This window comes from Procambarus clarkii, chromosome 94 (genome assembly GCF_040958095.1).
Source record: "Procambarus clarkii isolate CNS0578487 chromosome 94, FALCON_Pclarkii_2.0, whole genome shotgun sequence".
NCBI classification, from domain to species: Eukaryota; Metazoa; Arthropoda; class Malacostraca; order Decapoda; family Cambaridae; genus Procambarus; species Procambarus clarkii.
In genome coordinates, this window is record NC_091243.1 from 12253787 (window position 1) to 12273873 (window position 20087).

The window sequence follows — 20087 nt, forward strand, 5'->3', positions numbered from 1 at the left end:
AACAACAGCATCAGCAGGAACAGCAACAGCAGCAGCAGCAGGAACAACAACAGCAGCAGCAGCAGGAACAACAACAGCAGCAGCAGCAGCAGGAACAACAGCAGCAGCAGGAACAACAACAGCAGCAGCAGGAACAACAACAGCAGCAGCAGCAGGAACAACAACAGCAGCAGCAGGAACAACAACAGCAGCAGCAGGAACAACAACAGCAGCAGCAGCAGGAACAACAACAGCAGCAGCAGCAGGAACAACAACAGCAGCAGCAGCAGCAGGAACAACAACAACAGCAGCAGCAGCAGGAACAACAACAGCAGCAGCAGCAGCAGGAACAACAACAGCAGCAGCAGGAACAACAACAGCAGCTGGAACAACAACAGCAGCAGCAGGAACAACAACAGCAGCAGGAACAACAACAGCAGCAGCAGGAACAACAACAACAGCAGCAGGAACAACAACAGCAGCAGGAACAACAGCAGCAGCAGGAACAATAGCAGCATCAGGAACAATAGCAGCAGCAGCAGGAACAACAGCAGCATCAGCAGGAACAACAGCAGCAGCAGCAGGAACAACAGCAGCAGCAGGAACAACAGCAGCAGCAGGAACAACAACAGCATCAGCATCAGCAGGAACAATAGCAGCAGGAACAACAGCAGCAGCAGGAACAACAGCAGCATCAGCATCAGCAGGAACAATAGCAGCAGGAACAACAGCAGCAGCAGGAACAACAGCAGCAGCAGGAACAACAACAGCAGCAGCAGCAGGAACAACAGCAGCAGCAGGAACAACAGCAGCAGCAGGAACAACAGCAGCAGCAGCATCAGCAGGAACAACAGCAGCAGCAGGAACAACAGCAGCAGCAGCAGCAGCAGGAACAACAGCAGCAGCAGCAGCAGGAACAACAACAGCAGCAGCAGCAGGAACAACAACAGCAGCAGCAGGAACAACAACAGCAGCAGCAGCAGGAACAACAACAGCAGCAGCAGGAACAACAACAGCAGCAGCAGCAGGAACAACAGCAGCAGCAGCAGCAGGAACAACAACAGCAGCAGCAGGAACAACAACAGCAGCAGCAGCAGGAACAACAACAGCAGCAGCAGCAGGAACAACAACAGCAGCAGCAGGAACAACAACAGCAGCAGCAGCAGCAGCAGCAGGAACAACAACAACAGCAGCAGCAGCAGGAACAACAACAGCAGCAGCAGCAGCAGGAACAACAACAACAGCAGCAGCAGCAGCAGCAGCAGGAACAACAACAACAGCAGCAGCAGCAGGAACAACAACAACAGCAGCAGCAGCAGGAACAACAACAACAGCAGCAGCAGCAGGAACAACAACAACAGCAGCAGGAACAACAACAGCAGCAGCAGGAACAACAACAGCAGCAGCAGGAACAACAACAACAGCAGCAGCAGGAACAACAACAGCATCAGCAGGAACAACAACAGCAGCAGCAGCAGGAACAACAACAGCAGCAGCAGGAACAACAACAACAGCATCAGCAGGAACAACAACAGCAGCAGCAGCAGGAACAACAACAGCAGCAGGAACAGCAACAGCAGCAGCAGCAGGAACAACAACAGCAGCAGCAGCAGCAGGAACAACAGCATCAGCAGGAACAGCAACAGCAGCAGCAGCAGGAACAACAACAGCAGCAGCAGCAGGAACAACAACAGCAGCAGCAGCAGGAACAACAGCAGCAGCAGGAACAACAACAGCAGCAGCAGGAACAACAACAGCAGCAGCAGCAGGAACAACAACAGCAGCAGCAGGAACAACAACAGCAGCAGCAGGAACAACAACAACAGCAGCAGCAGCAGGAACAACAACAGCAGCAGCAGGAACAACAACAGCAGCAGCAGGAACAACAACAGCAGCAGGAACAACAACAGCAGCAGCAGGAACAACAACAGCAGCAGGAACAACAACAGCAGCAGCAGGAACAACAACAGCAGCAGGAACAACAACAGCAGCAGCAGGAACAACAACAACAGCAGCAGGAACAACAACAGCAGCAGGAACAACAACAACAGCAGGAACAACAACAACAACAGCAGCAGGAACAACAACAGCAGCAGCAGGAACAACAACAGCAGCAGCAGGAACAACAACAACAGCAGCAGGAACAACAACAGCAGCAGCAGCAGCAGGAACAACTGCAGGAACAACAACAGCAGGAACAACAACAGCAGCAGCAGGAACAACAACAGCATCAGCAGCAGGAACAACAGCAGCAGCAGGAACAACAACAGCAGCAGCAGCAGGAACAACAGCAGCAGCAGCAGGAACAACAGGAACAACAGCAGCAGGAACAACAACAGCAGCAGCAGCAGGAACAATAGCAGCATCAGCAGGAACAACAACAGCAGCAGCAGCAGCAGGAACAACAGCAACAGCAGCAGCAGCAGCAGGAACAACAGCAACAGCAGCAGCAGGAACAACAACAGCAGCAGCAGGAACAACAGCAGCAGCAGCAGCAGGAACAACAACAACAGCAGCAGCAGCAGGAACAACAGGAACAACAGCAGCAGGAACAACAACAGCAGCAGCAGGAACAACAGCAGCAGCAGCAGCAGCAGGAACAACAGCAACAGCAGCAGCAGCAGGAACAACAGGAACAACAGCAGCAGGAACAACAACAACAGCAGCAGGAACAACAGCAGCAGGAACAACAACAACAGCAGCAGCAGGAACAACTGCAGGAACAACAGCAACAGCAGGAACAACAACAGCAGCAGCAGCAGCAGGAACAACAACAGCAGCAGCAGGAACAACAACAGCAGCAGGAACAACAACAGCAGCATCAGCAGGAACAACAACAGCAGCAGCAGGAACAGCAGGAACAACAGCAGCAGCAGGAACAGCAGCAGCATCAGCAGGAACAACAACAACAGCAGGAACAACAGCAGCAGCAGCAGCAGGAACAACAACAGCAGCAGCAGGAACAACAACAGCAGCAGCAGGAACAACAACAGCAGCAGCAGGAACAACAACAGCAGCAGGAACAACAACAGCAGCAGGAACAACAACAGCAGCATCAGCAGGAACAACTGCAGGAACAACAACAGCAGCAGCAGCAGGAACAACAACAACAGCAGCAGCAGGAACAACAACAGCAGCAGCAGGAACAACAACAGCAGCAGGAACAACAACAGCAGCATCAGCAGGAACAACTGCAGGAACAACAGCAACAGCAGGAACAACAACAGCAGCAGCAGCAGCAGGAACAATAGCAGCAGGAACAACAACAGCAGCAGCAGGAACAACAACAACAGCAGCAGCAGGAACAACAACAACAGCAGCAGCAGCAGGAACAACAACAGCAGCAGCAGCAGGAACAACAACAGCAGCAGCAGCAACAGCAGGAACAACAGCAGCAGCAGGAACAGCAGCAGCATCAGCAGGAACAACAACAACAGCAGGAACAACAGCAGCAGCAGCAGCATCAGCAGGAACAACAGCAACAGCAGCAGCAGCAGGAACAACAGCAACAGCAGGAACAACAGCAGCAGCAGGAACAGCAGGAACAACAGCAGCAGCAGCAGCAGCAGCAGCAGGGCGGTACAGCGGCACCAACAAGGGAGTCAGCATCCCCCATAAAGACGCCTCAAGCCATCCTCGTCCAAGCCGCCGCCGCCGTCATCAAAGGCTTCAGCGCCTCTTTAATTACTCGGCGTACATAATTTTTTGGGGGCTCGAATATAAATTTATCTAATTATATGTTTTGATCTAGTGCAGTGTCATACCTAGGTTAGGTTCGGGTTCCCTTTTTCAATTATAAGAATTTAGAGTATGTGGGGAAAGCATTGAGAGAGCCAATAGGCTTTCTGCGGTTACTTTAATATTTAAGTGCATTTCGAACCCTGGAATGTATTGGTCTCTAATTGCATGATAAGTCTGATATGTTAGTCAAAGCTTGAGCTGTTACGTGGGAGTTGATTACCATCTTGGATTGCTATTGAGCAGCCTGAGAGCAGTTATATACCGCCATACCGTTATACTATAACGGTATAACATATACCGTTATAGACTGTGGAGACATGATGACGACTTGCATGATACTCGGAGGAATTGACAAGGCCGGCAAACTGACACGATAAACTAAATGCTTTAGTGAACCATATTGACGGGTATTATATATAATTTAGTCAGTAACAAAGTAGTGTAGAAGCGGATGGACAGAGGTAGAGAAGTGCCGGAAACAATAAGCATATTCTGAAGATATTAAAGAGTTCAAAGTGTCAGGAAACTTGCATACCAGTCGACTGGACGTTGAGAAGCCGGGCCCAAGAGCTGAAACTCACTGACCGCAAGCAGAGCTAGGTAACTCGCTAGGCGAACATGTTGTGTACCCCACAGACGAAGATCAGTCTCCCAACGTCACCTAGACTATTTGGCTGTGATGGCGGGGAGGAGGCTGGGGCGGGGGGGATGGTGGGGGATTAGGGGGGATGAGAGAGGGAGGGAGATGTTCCCCTAGTGTGCCTCTGGAGAGAAGCAGCAAAGCTTACTTCTTGGAGAAGCTTGCAAAGGTCCTTCTTGGAGACCGTCCACATTCACCACCCAAGCTTATTGTGAAGACCTCCTGGAACCTCTTGTTGAGTTCTTCACACATCTCTTTGTCATTCTCTGTATACCTGTCTAAAAACAAATAACATTTTATTTAAAGTCATATAACAAATCATCAATAAAAGGCAAAATAATTAAAACAAAAAAATGCATTGCACTGCTAGCCGAGAAGGGAGGACTAATTGGGAGGACAAGCGTTGTGTCTCCAGGAGGAGCTACGCCTCTTACTCCGTCATCCTCCGATAAGAACACCTCGTAAAGATTGCGAGGAGCTTTAGCATTGTGAGGAAAGTGGAAATGGCTTCGATTTACGTGGCGTGTTGGCCTCTTTAGACCAGCAAGATCCGGTCACCAGAGTCCCTCGCCACGCTCGAATCCACCTCCACAGCCCCTTCACACACTCACACACACACCTGCACTACCACACACACACACACACACACACCTGCACTACCACCACACACACACACACACACACACCACAGCAAAACTCAGCAGCATGAAGCCAGGTTAACCTTGCTCTGGTTGTGAAGATGAACGACCCAGCGGCACGCTCTCCGACCAAGCCTTCAAAAGGCTGCTTGAAGGCTTTACAAAGCCTGAGCATCTCTTCAGTTCCAGCGACTACGTATGAAAATATAGGACAAACGTTTCATCTTAAATATTATCTCTCAGTTGAAGAATAGCACTCCCGTGAACCTTGGAAGGTTTATTTAAATAATTCATATGTAGTTAGCAATTGATTTATTTCGCTCATATATATTTTTATGTAAAGAAAAGCCAAGTTATTAACCGTATGACTAATACATAATTTATTTTTCATAAATAATTATATAAACAAATTTCTTTACAATGTTTCTTTTTCATTTTGGAGGAGATGATGATGATGGTGATAAGCAGCCTAAATTCAGGTCTTGTGGAGTGTTTACTCTGCTGAAGTGTGACCTTCGCGTTCCTTGCGTTCCCTTTCGGCCTCGGCGAAGGCGATCTGGTCGAGGACGAACTGGGGGATGGGGTGGGGGAACTCCGGGGCCACGGGCAGCAGGTCGGACTCGGGCTGGTAGCCGTTCTCGTCAGCCACGAACTTGAGGAAAGCAATACTACCGTCCTCCAAGGGGTAGCTGTGGGAGAGAGAGGGAGAGTTAGCTCAAGTGTCTCGTCAGGTCTTAAGGTACATATGCATGATACAACATAGAATAATGAGACACGACGCTGGACAACTTCCTGTACTCACCTCCAGTGGCCGATGCTGTTTTCTCCGCCATTCTCGCCCAGATTACCGGACACGTGCATCTTGATGCCGTTCTCGGCCTCGAAGTCGAAGCTGTGAGCGCCGTTCGCGTCTGGGTGATGCTGCTCGATGTGCACAATACCCACGGGCTTCATGTCGGCCAGAGCCCCGGCCACCAGCACAACCACTACCAACGTCTGAAACACACAGACATCCTTGAGTTATCCAAACATGATGAACCGTCGCAAGAACTCACTACTGTGTTTAGCAGTCAACAAATAAAATCTTGCTGCCTTATCTGACCCCAAGATGCCAGTCCCACAAGATATTTACAGTTTACATAGCACATACACCTTGGGATCCTCATGCTGCCGCATTCTATTCGTAATCAAGATGAAGAATTATATGGTTAGTGCTCTTACTTGTGCCTGCATTATTCAAGGCTAGTTTTGTAGCAGTGGATCACCACACCACATAATGTTATTTGGTTATGTTATGCAGGTGATGAGTCACAATAACGTGGCTAATGTTGACCATGAGGTGAAGGGACGACGACATTTCGGTCCGTCCTGGACTTGAGAATGGTCCAGGACAGACCGAAACGTCGTCGTCCCTTCACCTTCTAGTGTGTGGTCTGGTCAACATTGGTTATGTTAGTTGTCCTTCAGATTGTCTCCTCGTCATGCAAATATTGTGATATATATTGTGTAAATATCTGCCTCGCTACTTTAATGGTGAACTATACATTATTTTACCAATATATCTCACTTTTCATATTATAAGCTAAATGTTATAAAATTTTTGCAAAACAATGTCAATTTGATTTAGACAGCTTTACACCTGTTCACTCCAGCCATTATTGTAATCATTTGTATAAGTTAAGAATATAGCTCTATTTCTATGTAACGGAGATGCAGAGTAATTCAACTTATTCAAGTCGTTTAAACAAGTGAATTTGGGTTCAATACGCGTCTATTACACTGGGGGTTAAGACAGGTCAACGGAACATGTATGGTGTGTCAGTTCTCTAATCTTTCCTGTGTCTAGCTTCCAACTGTATGTCAATTTTTGTATTATATTCACCTGCTTTCTTATTCCTCTAATTACCTCGTCTCTTTATTTTCTTTCTTGGTCTTTCGTCGGTTTATCTTCAAATTTCCTTTCATTTACCTTTCTTCAGCTCCCTTACTTCTTGCTGGAGTCAGCCAGTTATCTCCTCCACTTCTCTTCTCATACTTTGAGAGCTGTCTCTTAGCTCTTCCGTCTTCCAGTAGCGCCTCCATTCCTTCATATATCTGCTACGTGTCCTTCCTCCTATCTTCATTTCTCTGAGCCTCCTTCTTCTCTATCTATCATATCCTTGTGATGGCCAACTTCCACTCCGTTGTTGAACTTTTCAATCGCTTTCTAGTTCACGAATCCTTATGGACACCTTCATTATTTATCTTAGCCTTCGTTTCAGCATCTGTTTACTTCCCCTTATCTCTTTATTAACACATTCCCATCTTGCTCTCTCGGTCCGTTTCGTATCGTTTGCTACGAAAGTTATAGCGGCTCCTTCTTGCTATCATTTCTCATCCTACACTTTTCTTTCTTTAGGTAGCGCGTCGCTACCTCTTTTTCTCACTCTTTGTCTAATTTTCATGAGCCTTATCTTCCCTCTTGTCTCGTTTCTTATATTATGGTGAGGTGTTTGGTCAGCTACACGCAGTATGTGAAGCACCGGGTGATGGCTGGGGAGCCTCGCTGGCCCGCCTCGCCAACACCGCTGGCCAGCCACCTGAAAACTCTATCTTATGTCCTTTATTTATTGATATTTCGACATGTTATTGCTTGGTGTGTGTGTGTGTGTGTGTGTGTGTGTGTGTGTGTGTGTGTGTGTGTGTGTGTGTGTGTGTGTGTGTGTGTGTGTGTGTGTGTGTGTGTGCGCGTGTGCGTGCGTGCGGTCACCTGAGTGTTCTTGCGTGGGCTGAGCTCCGGCTCTTTCAATCAATTGGTCTACACGTTCTTGAGTCCTCTGACACTGACAACATTCTAATGTTTTTGTTTCTCATTTGAGCACTAAGTTTCCGCCTGTTGCACCCTTGTTGGGGTGCCATTCATGTTGAATAGTCTGTCCTTGTTATCTTTGTCAACTCCCCTCTGACTCTTCAGGCTTCCCTTGCTCTCTGCTGTGAGTGTGTTCACTTACCTGGGATTGCTGGCGGGGATAGAGTTCCAGCTCCTGTGTTCCGCCTCTAAGCAATCATTAGCAAGTCGCAGCTAGTCGGTGGGCCAGAACACTTTAGCACGTCTCTTTATGATGCCACGGAAGGAGTTATCCTCCACTACCACCCTCCATACAACTTATTTACAAGTTGATACGGACCAATTCCTTACGCCTCTCCGGCTCTTTTAAGTTTTCGGTTTCCAATGACGTTTTATCGTTCGATTTTCGTTAAAATTAACTCAGCTAGTGTCTATGTCTCGTTAATGTGTACGTTGGGGACATTACCTTTCAGGGGCGGGATTCATAACGTATTTACCCATCTACTTACGAAACCTATATATCTTTCAACAATCATGGCGAGTTTGTTTACATATATTAAACAGCTAAGGAGCTTGGCACTTCACAACTCAAGGTTATTATTGTTACAAATAGCCTCGTAATGTCTCTGAGCTCATAAACCGCTTAATAGATGTAAACAAAGCCGCAATGATACAAGAAAGATGTAAAGGTTTCTCAAGTGGTTGAGTAAATGCTTTAAGAATTCTGGCCCCCTGGTTCTTCTCCAGTGGTGTAATGTTCGGTTCTATCAGCCTCTGACAGCTCGCCTCCTTATCTCGGGCACTTGACCTCGTAAATCTCTGAACTTTCTTAAATTCCTTTTTGTGCTTTAAAAGGACCGGTATCCATGCTAGGGCTCGTTGGTTCAGGTTCCCGCCTCACGTAGGCTCTGCAGAGGGCTCTGAGGGAGCCTTTATTTAGCCTTCTAAATGTTTATAATATGACCTTTATATGTAAAATGATTAAATATATTATCGTATTTGGGGTTTTTTGATGGTTGTCTTATTGGCCCTGAGAGTTACTTCAGGTATCCCGCCTGTGCTTGTGGTACTTTAAGTTCACTTGTGATTGCGAGAAATCGACTTGAGAATGGTCCAGGACGGACCGAAACGTCGTCGTCGTCCCTTCACCTTCTAGTGTGTGGTCTGGTCAACATCAAGTTTACTTTTAGTCCTGAATATATAATCCAGGACTAGAGTAAACTCTAGAGAGTATATATGCACCGAGAAGCTGGGTATACACCAGTGAGATACTCAAGCAAGTGTTGACTTACCTGGAACATGTCTGTAGGTGACGACTGACCAACTCTGCCTCTGGCACCTGGCGCCCTACCTCTTATACTCGCCCCCCTCCAGACGGGGGGCGTTGGGGGGTATGGCTGAGGGGTGAAGGGAATGGGGTGAGAGTCTAGGTCACCTGCAGGTGAGGGGTAGGGAAGGGCACTGGGGGGAAAGGGGGGAAGATACACTTTGGGGCAGGGCAATGTGTTTGGGGAAGGGGGTGAGGGGAAAGGACCCCTGAGGATGAGGGGGGGATGTCAGAGTATGGGTAGGAAAGGAGTACTATGAGCTGGAGGAACCTGTGAGGGGATGGTGTTGGTATACCTAGGGGCAGAGGGGAGGATACCTGGTTGATACCTGGTTGATGGGGTTCTGGGAGTTCTTCTACTCCCCAACCTGGGGAGATGGGGTTTGGGGAGGTATATCTCGTGTCTATTCATGTAAGTAGACACGAGGCCACGAGGCGAGCCAGAAGATGGCAGCGGATGCGAGAATTGTCATCTAAGACACCTCTGAAATCTTTACTCACAGATAGATACCCAAGGGGAGCATTTCGCTCGTCACATAGTTCATAGCCTTACTAACCGAGAGAAACATAAATATTCTACGATGAGGTTTTTCAAGGTGACCCAATTCACTCAAAATGACATTTTATCCTGACCTTCAGGTCTCTGATGGCATCAGAATAGTCGAAAAGTGGGAGCTTTGAGGATATAATATGACCCAGACGCTTTCAGAATATTTTACTGAAATCTCTCTCTCTCTGCCTATCATTTTTAGTTCAAGTTCTGTATAAAATGATTAGTAGTAGTAACAGTAGTAGTAATAGTAGTAGTAGAAGTAGTAGAATAAACAGTAGTAGAAGTTTTAGTTGGGAAGAAACTGATGTACAATGAATCATTTATTAACATATAATGAATACTGAAAGTGAAAGCCAGAAGTATATTTGTTTGAATCAGCAAACCCTCTCACCACAATAGTAGTGATGATGGTGATAATAATGATGATGATAATGATGACAATGAAAAATGATGTAATTTCACTGTTTATGCTGCTTCTGTTGTTGGTATCTACACCACTTCTGTTTCAAGTTGGAACCTGTTGGAACTGGGTGATGATTTCACGAGCTCATCCACCTGTCTGAGCTCATCGCAGTCTGACCTGTGAGCCTACCTTACCTCCTGATTTCCTGATCAATTTAGCTATTTTGCTTCGTAAACCGCAGGGTGACATAGCCACCACAGCCAGGCTGATCCGGTAACCTTAGCAGAACCTTTATATCGACCCAACAAATCATTTTAAGTGCTTATGGTACAATAAGAGGCTGATGTATCAACAGGATCAGCTGCTGTTCTCTCCAACATCCGTCCTCCTGCTCAAGTCAAAATCTTCAGACGGAAGTCTCCAGACTTTCGACGGTTATCTACCGCCTCGAAGATAGCGATATGAGGTTTATAACCAAACTCGGAGCTCTGGGGGGGCTCGATAACACAGTCACACGCTAAATGCAAGGGGGGGGGGAGGGGTATTTGTGTTAGTACTATAGTCTGTCTGTGTGCTTTGTTCTCTATACATTTCTTCGATTTTTTTGTGTTGTGTGTGTGTGTGTGTGTGTGTGTGTGTGTGTGTGTGTGTGTGTGTGTGTGTGTGCGTGCGTGTGTGTGTGTGTGTGTGTGTGTGTGTGTGTGTGTGTGTGTGTGTGTGTGTATGTGTGTGTGTGTGTGTGTGTGTGTGTGTGTGTGTGTGTGTGTGTGTGTGTGTGTGTGTGTGTGTCTGTCTGCCTGTCTGTCTGAATATATGTGCAGTAGCTTTATCTGTTTGTATATATGTCGTTCGATCTTTCTGTCTGTCTGTCTGTCTGTCTGTCTGTCTGTCTGTCTGTCTGTGTGTCTGTCTGTCTGTGTGTCTGTCTGTCTGTCTGTCTGTCTGTCTGTCTGTCTGTCTGTCTGTCTTATTTAATTATTATTTATTAGTCAAACTAAATTAACACCTTTTCATTAGACAAATCCAGAAAACCCTTGTGTTTAAATGTGGTGATTTCTGTGAATACAACGTTTGTTAAATACACCTCTAACCAGCAGTTAAGATACGCCGCTCGTCTCCTTCTCTGTGTGTTCCTGATGCCTTAATAATGTTGTACACTCAGCCGGCGCCGAGGGGACCTGATGGTGGTGCGATATGTACTGTCAAGTGTTTTGGCTGAAGAGTTGGGTTGGTGTTGGAGTTTAATGGCTCTTGATTCCTGTATGCTTGTGTTATGAGTGTGAGTATTCACGTAGTTGTGCTTGCGAGGGTTGAGCTCTGGTTCTTTTGGCTCAACTGTCAATCAATCAACTTATATGAGGTTGTATGTGTGTGTGAACCACACACATATATATATATATACTTCTACCACAACCACATATATACCTGTGCCACACCTTTATATACCACTGCCAGCACCCACATATTCATGCACATCCCTGCACAACACCCACATATATACATACACATCCCTGCACAACACCCACATATATACATACACATCCCTGCATAACACCCACATATATACATACACATCCCTGCACAGCATCCACATATATACATACACATCCCTGCATAACACCCACATATATACATACACATCCCTGCGCAGCACCCACATATACATGCACATCCCTACACAAAAATAACGTTAAACGGGCCACATGCAGGAGTATTTCCACCACACCTACATATTCTACCACCACACCGCACACTCCACCACATCCACACACACCTTTAGCACCTCCACACCCCCCCCACACCCCCCCCACACCACAGCCACACAACCCCCACACCACACCACCACCCCCCACACCACACCCCCCACACCACACCACCACCACCACCCCACACCACACCCCCCACACCACAGCCACACCCCCCCACACCACACCACCACCACCACCCCACACCACACCCCCCACACCACAGCCACACCCCCCCCACACCACACCACCACCACCACCCCAGAATACGGGTCAAGCAGGCGTAGTCTTCCGTACAATAAGACGGAGCCTAATCTTAAGAGTGTGTGGCTCAGATAACAGGATTCTTAATGGTGTCCAGTGTAGAGAAGACCAGAGACCCGGGACCCACTGGACGTCCCCGGACAGTGGGACACCCTGGCTACGGACACCACCATGCGAGGACGGTCAGTTACAATTGAATTAGAACGGCCATCAAGTTAGAGAGAACAGCTAGTTAGAGATAACAGCTAGTTAGAGATAACAGCTAGTTAGAGATAACAGTAGTTAGAGATAACAGCTAGTTAGAGATAACAGCTAGTTAGAGATAACAGCTAGTTAGAGATAACAGCTAGTTAGAGATAACAGCTAGTTAGAGAGAACAGCTAGTTAGAGATAACAGCTAGTTAGAGATAACAGCTAATTAGAGATAACAGTAGTTAGAGAGAACAGATAGTTAGAGATAACAGTAGTTAGAGAGAACAGATAGTTAGAGATAACAACTAGTTAGAGATAACAGCTAGATACGAAGATTACCTACAAATGAAAAGCACGTTTGATATAGATTCCTGTTGGATAAGGAAGTCAGGTAAGTCATTTTCCAGTGTAAGGAAACCATGAAGATAAGGAAGTCAACTACATAAGGAATCATGGTAGATAACACGACGGTCTATTTAAAGAGACCATCTAGGTATGGAGGTCAGCTTGTTAATGAGTCCATCTAGATAATATGGCCACTCTTTAAAATGCAATACTGAAAGGGAAACTGTGCTCTTAACAACTGGCTTCCATATGCAGACGAGGAGACACAATAACGTGCCTGAAAAATGTTGACCAAACCACACACTAGAAGGTGAAGGGACGACGACGTTTCGGTCCGTACTGAACCATTCTCAAGTCGATTGTCTCAGATTGCTGGACCATTCTCAAGTCGATTGTGTTATTATCACAATTATTATCAGCATTATCACAATCGACTTGATAATGATCCAGGACGGACCGAAACGTCGTCGTCTCTTCACTTTCTAGTGTGTGGTCTGGTCAACTGGCGTCCATGAACAGGCTGTCAGCACCTGTGAGTCTTAGTCCGCTCACAAGAGACAAAAGTTCAACCACCGACTGTTGTTTGATAGTCATAGAAGCTGTTCATTATTATCCATTGTGTGGCATTGATCCGTATCCGTCCGTATCCGTCTGTATCCGGACATCCGTCCTCTCATCTAATGCATCACTATCTGTACCCTGTGGTCCCCTCTAGCGTACAAATTACAAAATACAATGATAAGTAGCAACGTACAATTATTCACGGTTTCTATACATTGGTCGGTATAAGTCAGGTGAGTTGGTTGGGTTGGTACGTTTCTGGTTAGGTTAGTAGGTTGTATTTTGTACGTTGTGGCGAAACATGAACACAGGCTGATCTGTTGACGCTGTCATGGCCTAAGAACAAGCTGAACATTCAATATGGTTCATAGAATTTCAGAAGCCTTTATCTCATCTCAGTGTAGCAAGGATGCTGAAATATAATAATAATGATAATAGTGTTTTACTTATGCAAGAGTGCGTGCATACATACACATGATACATGAACTGTGGAGGTATACATAGGTAAGATAAGCACCGTGCATTAAGCTGCTAAAGCACAGAGCATTCTGGCCTTAGAGTGGAACAATGAGAGTTCTTCATGTTCTCAGTGTTCTTGAACCTGATACTTGCAAGGATTTGTTGTGTAGTGTAGCCTGTCATGTTGGCTACACTTAGTCAGGTGTGTAGGCTGTCATTCTGGCTACACTTAGTCAGGTGTGTAGGCTGTCATGCTGGCAACACTTAGTCAGGTGTGTAGGCTGTCATTCTGGCTACACTTAGTCAGGTGTGTAGGCTGTCATGCTGGCAACACTTAGTTAGGTGTGTAGGCTGTCATGCTGGCAACACTTAGTCAGGTGTGTAGGCTGTCATGGTCCAGTCGGCAATGTGTATGCTCTGGGACTCCAGGGATCCAAGTTCGATCCCACGGTGCAGCTTCAATATTGTCTTATAGATCAATCATGTTCTGTACCTCCAGTGTGTATATATTCTCTACTTCGGTCAATCTTTGAATTATAGACAATCGAACATCACCACATGAGGAGCACTACCCAGGCACATGACTACAGTGAACACACATGACTACGGTGAACACACATGACTACAGTGAGCACACATGACTACAGTGAACACTACGGTGTGGTGCGAGGTATCTAAGTGCCAGAGATGGATTTCTTTACTTTTATTTTTTGGGGAAAGTTTTTACAAAAGTAAAGACAGGAAATAAATTACATATATGATGTATATAGAGTGACATACATTGTATATAAATAATTACGACAGTTAAATGTTTATATGGACTTTATACAGATGCGGTCAGTCTTCCTCAGGTAAGCTGTAGGGTCATCAAGGTGGTCATGTCAAACAGGACACACACACTGGGTCTTGTGGAGTGTTTACTCTGCTGAAGTGTGACCTTCGCGTGCCTTGCGTTCCCTCTCGGCCTCGGCGAAGGCGATCTGGTCGAGGACGAACTGGGGGATGGGGTGGGGGAACTCCGGGGCCACGGGCAGCAGGTCGGACTCGGGCTGGTAGCCGTTCTCGTCAGCCACGAACTTGAGGAAAGCAATACTACCGTCCTCCAAGGGGTAGCTGTGGGAGAGAGAGAGAGTTAGCTCAAGTGTCTCGTCAGGTGTTAAGGTACATATGCATGATACAACATAGAATAATGAGACACGACGCTGGACAACTTCCTGTACTCACCTCCAGTGGCCGATGCTGTTTTCTCCACCATTCTCGCCCAGATTACCGGACACGTGCATCTTGATGCCGTTCTCGGCCTCGAAGTCGAAGCTGTGAGCGCCGTTCGCGTCTGGGTGATGCTGCTCGATGTGCACAATACCCACGGGCTTCATGTCGGCCAGAGCCCCGGCCACCAGCACAGCCACTACCAACGTCTGAAAGACACAAACGCAAATGTAAGCCAAGACAGCGGGACGAGTTAAAACCACAAGTTCGCTCATATAACCTGTAACATTCTTGCTCGGTGTTCCAGGCCAGACATGTTTTCGCTCGAGTGTCGTATTGGAGGCTCCCGGTAACTTGATCGTCACGCAAATGTTTCTCACATTTTAAATGTAAATGTTCGCTTGCAATGCTAAATACCGTCTAATATTTCTTGAAGCCTTGTAGAAGTTAACACTATTATGTTTCAGTGTTTAAAAGGAATACATTTCAGCTCCTGGGCTCCAACTTCTGGTACAATGTTTTCCGATCGTATTATGTATTATTATGCATTTTGTTAAAGCTGTGAATGGAGTTAGCCTACTCTGCCTCCTTCTTCACTAGTTCACTCTGCTAGCTCACTGGTCCATTCTGCCTCTCCTCGACTAGTTAACTTTACTAGCTCACTATAGCCTCCACTACCTCCTCCTCCTTTAAGTCACTTCACTACACTCCAGACACCTTACACCAAGCTTGTCTTAATCTCGTAATTTGCAGCATCTCCAGAGGGCGCAGATAATATACAAGAGTATCTTACAATTTTGCAGAACTATTTGCCCGGTCTTTATCTAAACATAGTTTGAGCAAAAAATCAAATTTACTGAATTTTATGTACATAACTCAGAATCTTTATGGCATTGATGTCCGAGTATCCGGCCCTCCTGGCACCTGAATATATATGAGTCGGTATCCGGCCCTCCTGGCACCTGAATATATATGAGTCGGTATCCGGCCCTCCTGGCACCTGAGTAAACATTTCAAAGTTCCAACTCCAGTCTTGAAAATTGTTTAGACATAACTCACCAGTTTCATTTTTGTCTGAGTACTGTGAGTGAGGACTGTGAGTGAGGACTGTGAGACTCTGGTAACAGGAGCCTGAGTGTCTCCTCTTATACCCAGCTCTTTCACTCCCAGGGTGAAGGTGGGTGCCAGGGGGGAGGGTTAACAGGGTGATAAGGGGAAGAAGGGGGAGGGGGATAGGCAGCCTGTTGATGAAGGGGACAAGACTGCAGGGTCGACAATGTCTGGGGGGGAAGGAGGGAGGGAGGGAGGGGGGATAGACAAAGGACGACAGCCTCGACAACACCTGGCCATCGCTTGCCTCGTCCCATTTCGAAACCAATAGCAGAAAGTATGAAGGTTAAGGCTGTTCAAGGCTGAGACGCGGCCCTTTGAGCCGCTCGGCAAAGAGTTGATGGCTGCCTCGTTATGTTGATCAGGTCATGGTTACAAGTAGGTGGTGAGGCCGGACCCTCCAGATACACTAGAAGACATTAATTTCTTCCTCTCACTTGGGTCATTATTGAGGGAACTGACCACTTTCTTACTCTCACTCTCGGCTTCCTTCACTGCCGCCTCCTACTCTAGCTCCTTTGGCTTCATATCCATTCTGCTTTCTCCTCATAGGTTCCTTTCCTTTTCTTCCTTTCTGCCTCAAGTTGGTAAATGTATTTTGAGGGGATGTTGGAGGTGGTTCACAGCTGTTGATGTGCGACCACAATACGCCATCAATAATGTATGCCATGCAAATGATAACGTGGGCAGTGAGTGTGGGGTTTTGCGTGCACCAGTAGTGAATGTACACCACAGGTGCTTAAAAAGTCACATGTACCATAACTGTCCGCCACAGTCACTACATATTTGGCACAGTTGCTAGTTGACACAGTCACAACTTGACACAGTTATTTCTTGTTATAGCCACTCAAATTCTGATTAAATATATATATATATATATATATATATATATATATATATATATATATATATATATATATATATATATATATATATATATATATATATATATATATATATAAAATTCGTCATTGATTGTACTTTTATACAAAATACAATCGATGACGAATTTTTACAACTATTTGAAAAATGGATATATTATTAAGATGGGTTAGTTTTATCGCAGCCCGGCCTCAGGTTGTGTTCATTCCATCCAGCTCCCGACCCCACGGACGCAGACATCAATTTTAACATTCAAGATATGAATTCTAGGAAATATAAATTAATATTATTATATATATTTGGATATTTAAGCGTAGGTTAGGTTAGGTGTTTATATTCTGTTGGTAATTATTTATATTTGGTGTACCTGGATGAGGCATTTACAGTGTTGCAATTGGCACAAAGACATCAGTAAACTACACTGGCTGCCTCACCCTCTACACTGGCTGCTCCACACCCTACACTGGCTGCTCCACACCCTACACTGGCTGCTCCACACCCTACACTGGCTGCTCCACACCCTACACTGGCTGCCTCACCCTCTACTGGCTGCTCCACACCCTACACTGGCTGCTACACACCCTCTACTGGCTGCTCCACACCCTACACTGGCTGCTCCACGCCCTACACTGGCTGCCTCACCCTCTACTGGCTGCTCCACACCCTACACTGGCTGCTCCACGCCCTACACTGGCTGCTCCACACCCTACACTGGCTGCTCCACACCCTACACTGGCTGCTCCACACCCTACACTGGCTACTCCACACCCTACACTGGCTGCCTCACACCCTACACTGGCTGCTCCACACCCTACACTGGCTGCCTCACACCCTACACTGGCTGCTCCACACCCTACACTGGCTGCTCCACACCCTACACTGGCTGCTCCACACCCTACACTGGCTGCTCCACACCCTACACTGGCTGCTCCACACCCTACACTGGCTGCTCCACACCCTACACTGGCTGCCTCACACCCTACACTGGCTGCTCCACACCCTAGACGGGCTGCCTCACACCCTATACTGGCTGCTCCACACCCTACACTGGCTGCTCCACACCCTACACTGACTGCTACACACCCTAGGCTGGCTGCCTCACCCTCTACTGGCTGCTCCATACCCTACACTGGCTGCCTCACACCCTACACTGGCTGCTCCACACCCTATACTGGCTGCTCCACACCCTACACTGACTGCTACACACCCTACACTGGCTGCTCCACACCCTACACTGACTTCTACACACCCTACACTGGCTGCTCCACACCCTACACTGACTTCTACACACCCTACACTGACTTCTACACACCCTACACTGGCTGCTCCACACCCTACACTGACTTCTACACACCCTACACTGGCTGCTCCACACCCTAGACTGGCTACTTCACCCTACACTGGCTGCTCTACACCCTACACTGTGGGATACGATAGAGAGCAAGAACGGTGCCCGGCAACTGAGTACACCCCAACCACAGTTGTAGCCCCGCTCCTGTGCCAGATTAGTCCACTACGGGCTCACCATAGCCCGTGCTACTTGCAACTTTTTGTTCCCAGTAGCTGAATTTAAAACAACAACATCCAACAACTTGGACCCAGATCATCTAAGAGGTTGGGAGGTACTCAGACCAATCCAACGCCACTTACTGCATAGCAGCGATGTCTCCCAGCCAACCCGGTTCGAACAAAATTCGTCAGTGAAGCACTTGTTCGGGAACTGTTCGAACGTCATCAGTTGTGAGTCGCGTGTAAACCATTTTTCGTTCATAAACAGCGGGGGGTTTGGCGGGTGGATGGAATCACTTTTGGGTCTTTGTTTGGAGGATGGGCTGGTGGACGGGCTGGTGGACGGACTGGAGGACGGACTGGAGGACGGGCTGGTGGACGGACTGGAGGACGGACTGGAGGACGGACTGGAGGACGGACTGGAGGACAGGCTGCTCCCGACAGCCACACAACTGTTGCATGTTCGGACACTCACTGAACCGCCTCCTCCAAGTCTCCAGTCCTCGGTACTGTCTGAAACAAGGATAAACTATCTGCTTTACAAAGCACTTACCTGTCCAAATACCAGATCTGTGCCTATTATCTCGTAAAGTGTTTAATATATAATGGCTGAGCCGTCTTGATCGAGGTGTGAGGTCTAGAATTTATCTTTGATAGTATGTCGGATCTGGTGTCACGCTGCCTTGGTGTGGTCAGCCCATGTCACGCCCCAGAGTGTGTCGACAGCCGCCTTTGCACACACACACACACCGCCCACAAGATTACATCTCGGGCTTACACGGACCTCGACCCCTTCTTCTCTAAGTCGCTTATATCTTAAGTCATAACACTTCCCCCTTTAGTTTGGTCTTGGAAATTCATTGGTATTCCCGGCAAAGTTGTTTAATCATTTTATCTGGCATCCAGCACTGCTGCTGCTGCTGCCTCTTCTTAGGTGAGAAGCTTAGTCGCTGGCTGTGGAAGCTTAGTCGCTGGCTGTGGAAGCTTAGTCGCTGGCTGTGGAAGCTTAGTCGCTGGCTGTGGAAGCTTGTAAGTTTAACTGTGTTGATCACGAAGGAAGACTGGCTAACAGTGTGGCCAAGGAGGGAGTGTGAGCGCTGGTCTGCACCTCCCACTGACCAACATTATGACACCAAGCGGGAGATTAATAGCTGTTTGGTCCTTATAAAGTGTCTGGTGTGAAGACTAGAGACTTGGATTAAGTGCTGCCTTCTTCATGTGTCAGGTAATGTTTATTAGTTTTTTAAGAGTTATTTTTTTATATACTCTGGAGTGACTTCCCAATCTTAATTCTACTGAATATCTCGTTGTTTTTTTCGATAGATTTTTTTTAGCATTATGCTTACTTGTTTGGGGTCCAGGATAATTTTATGTGAAATTTGATATGGTGTTCTGTATTCCTGAGCTCTAGGACTGTATGTTGCTGTATTAGTATATATGTACTGTATGTGTTTATATGGTACTGTATGTGCTCGAATCTGAATTACAGCGCCGTTGTCTAATTAACTTGGCCAGGCTAGAATAACTGCCTACAGAACCAAAACATATATGCTAATTATACACAAAGCTATATTATATAATAGTATTATTTTATATTTAAGTAAAAAACATTAATGATTAGTAAATAATTCTTAACATTTACAGAGGCACCTTTGGAGACTGTGGCGCGTGAACCAACACAACCAGAGGGGTTGGTTGACTGT

The 20087-nt window shown here is 46.9% G+C and overlaps 2 protein-coding genes across 2 annotated transcripts; both read right to left on the reverse strand.

The window, feature by feature from the left end:
* Nucleotides 1-5293: 5293 nt before the first annotated feature.
* Nucleotides 5294-9148, reverse strand: LOC123747410 (cuticle protein AMP4-like). The gene is made up of 3 exons (XM_045729617.2): nt 9118-9148; nt 5801-5994; nt 5294-5687 (listed from the first exon to the last, which is right to left on the reverse strand). Exons 1-3 carry the CDS (start codon nt 9124-9126, stop codon nt 5492-5494), a joined length of 399 nt encoding a protein of 132 aa, XP_045585573.1. The 5' UTR covers nt 9127-9148; the 3' UTR covers nt 5294-5491.
* Nucleotides 9149-14362: 5214 nt separating this feature from the next.
* Nucleotides 14363-16011, reverse strand: LOC123747409 (cuticle protein AMP4). The gene is made up of 3 exons (XM_045729616.2): nt 15943-16011; nt 14899-15092; nt 14363-14787 (listed from the first exon to the last, which is right to left on the reverse strand). Exons 1-3 carry the CDS (start codon nt 15949-15951, stop codon nt 14592-14594), a joined length of 399 nt encoding a protein of 132 aa, XP_045585572.1. The 5' UTR covers nt 15952-16011; the 3' UTR covers nt 14363-14591.
* Nucleotides 16012-20087: the final 4076 nt, after the last annotated feature.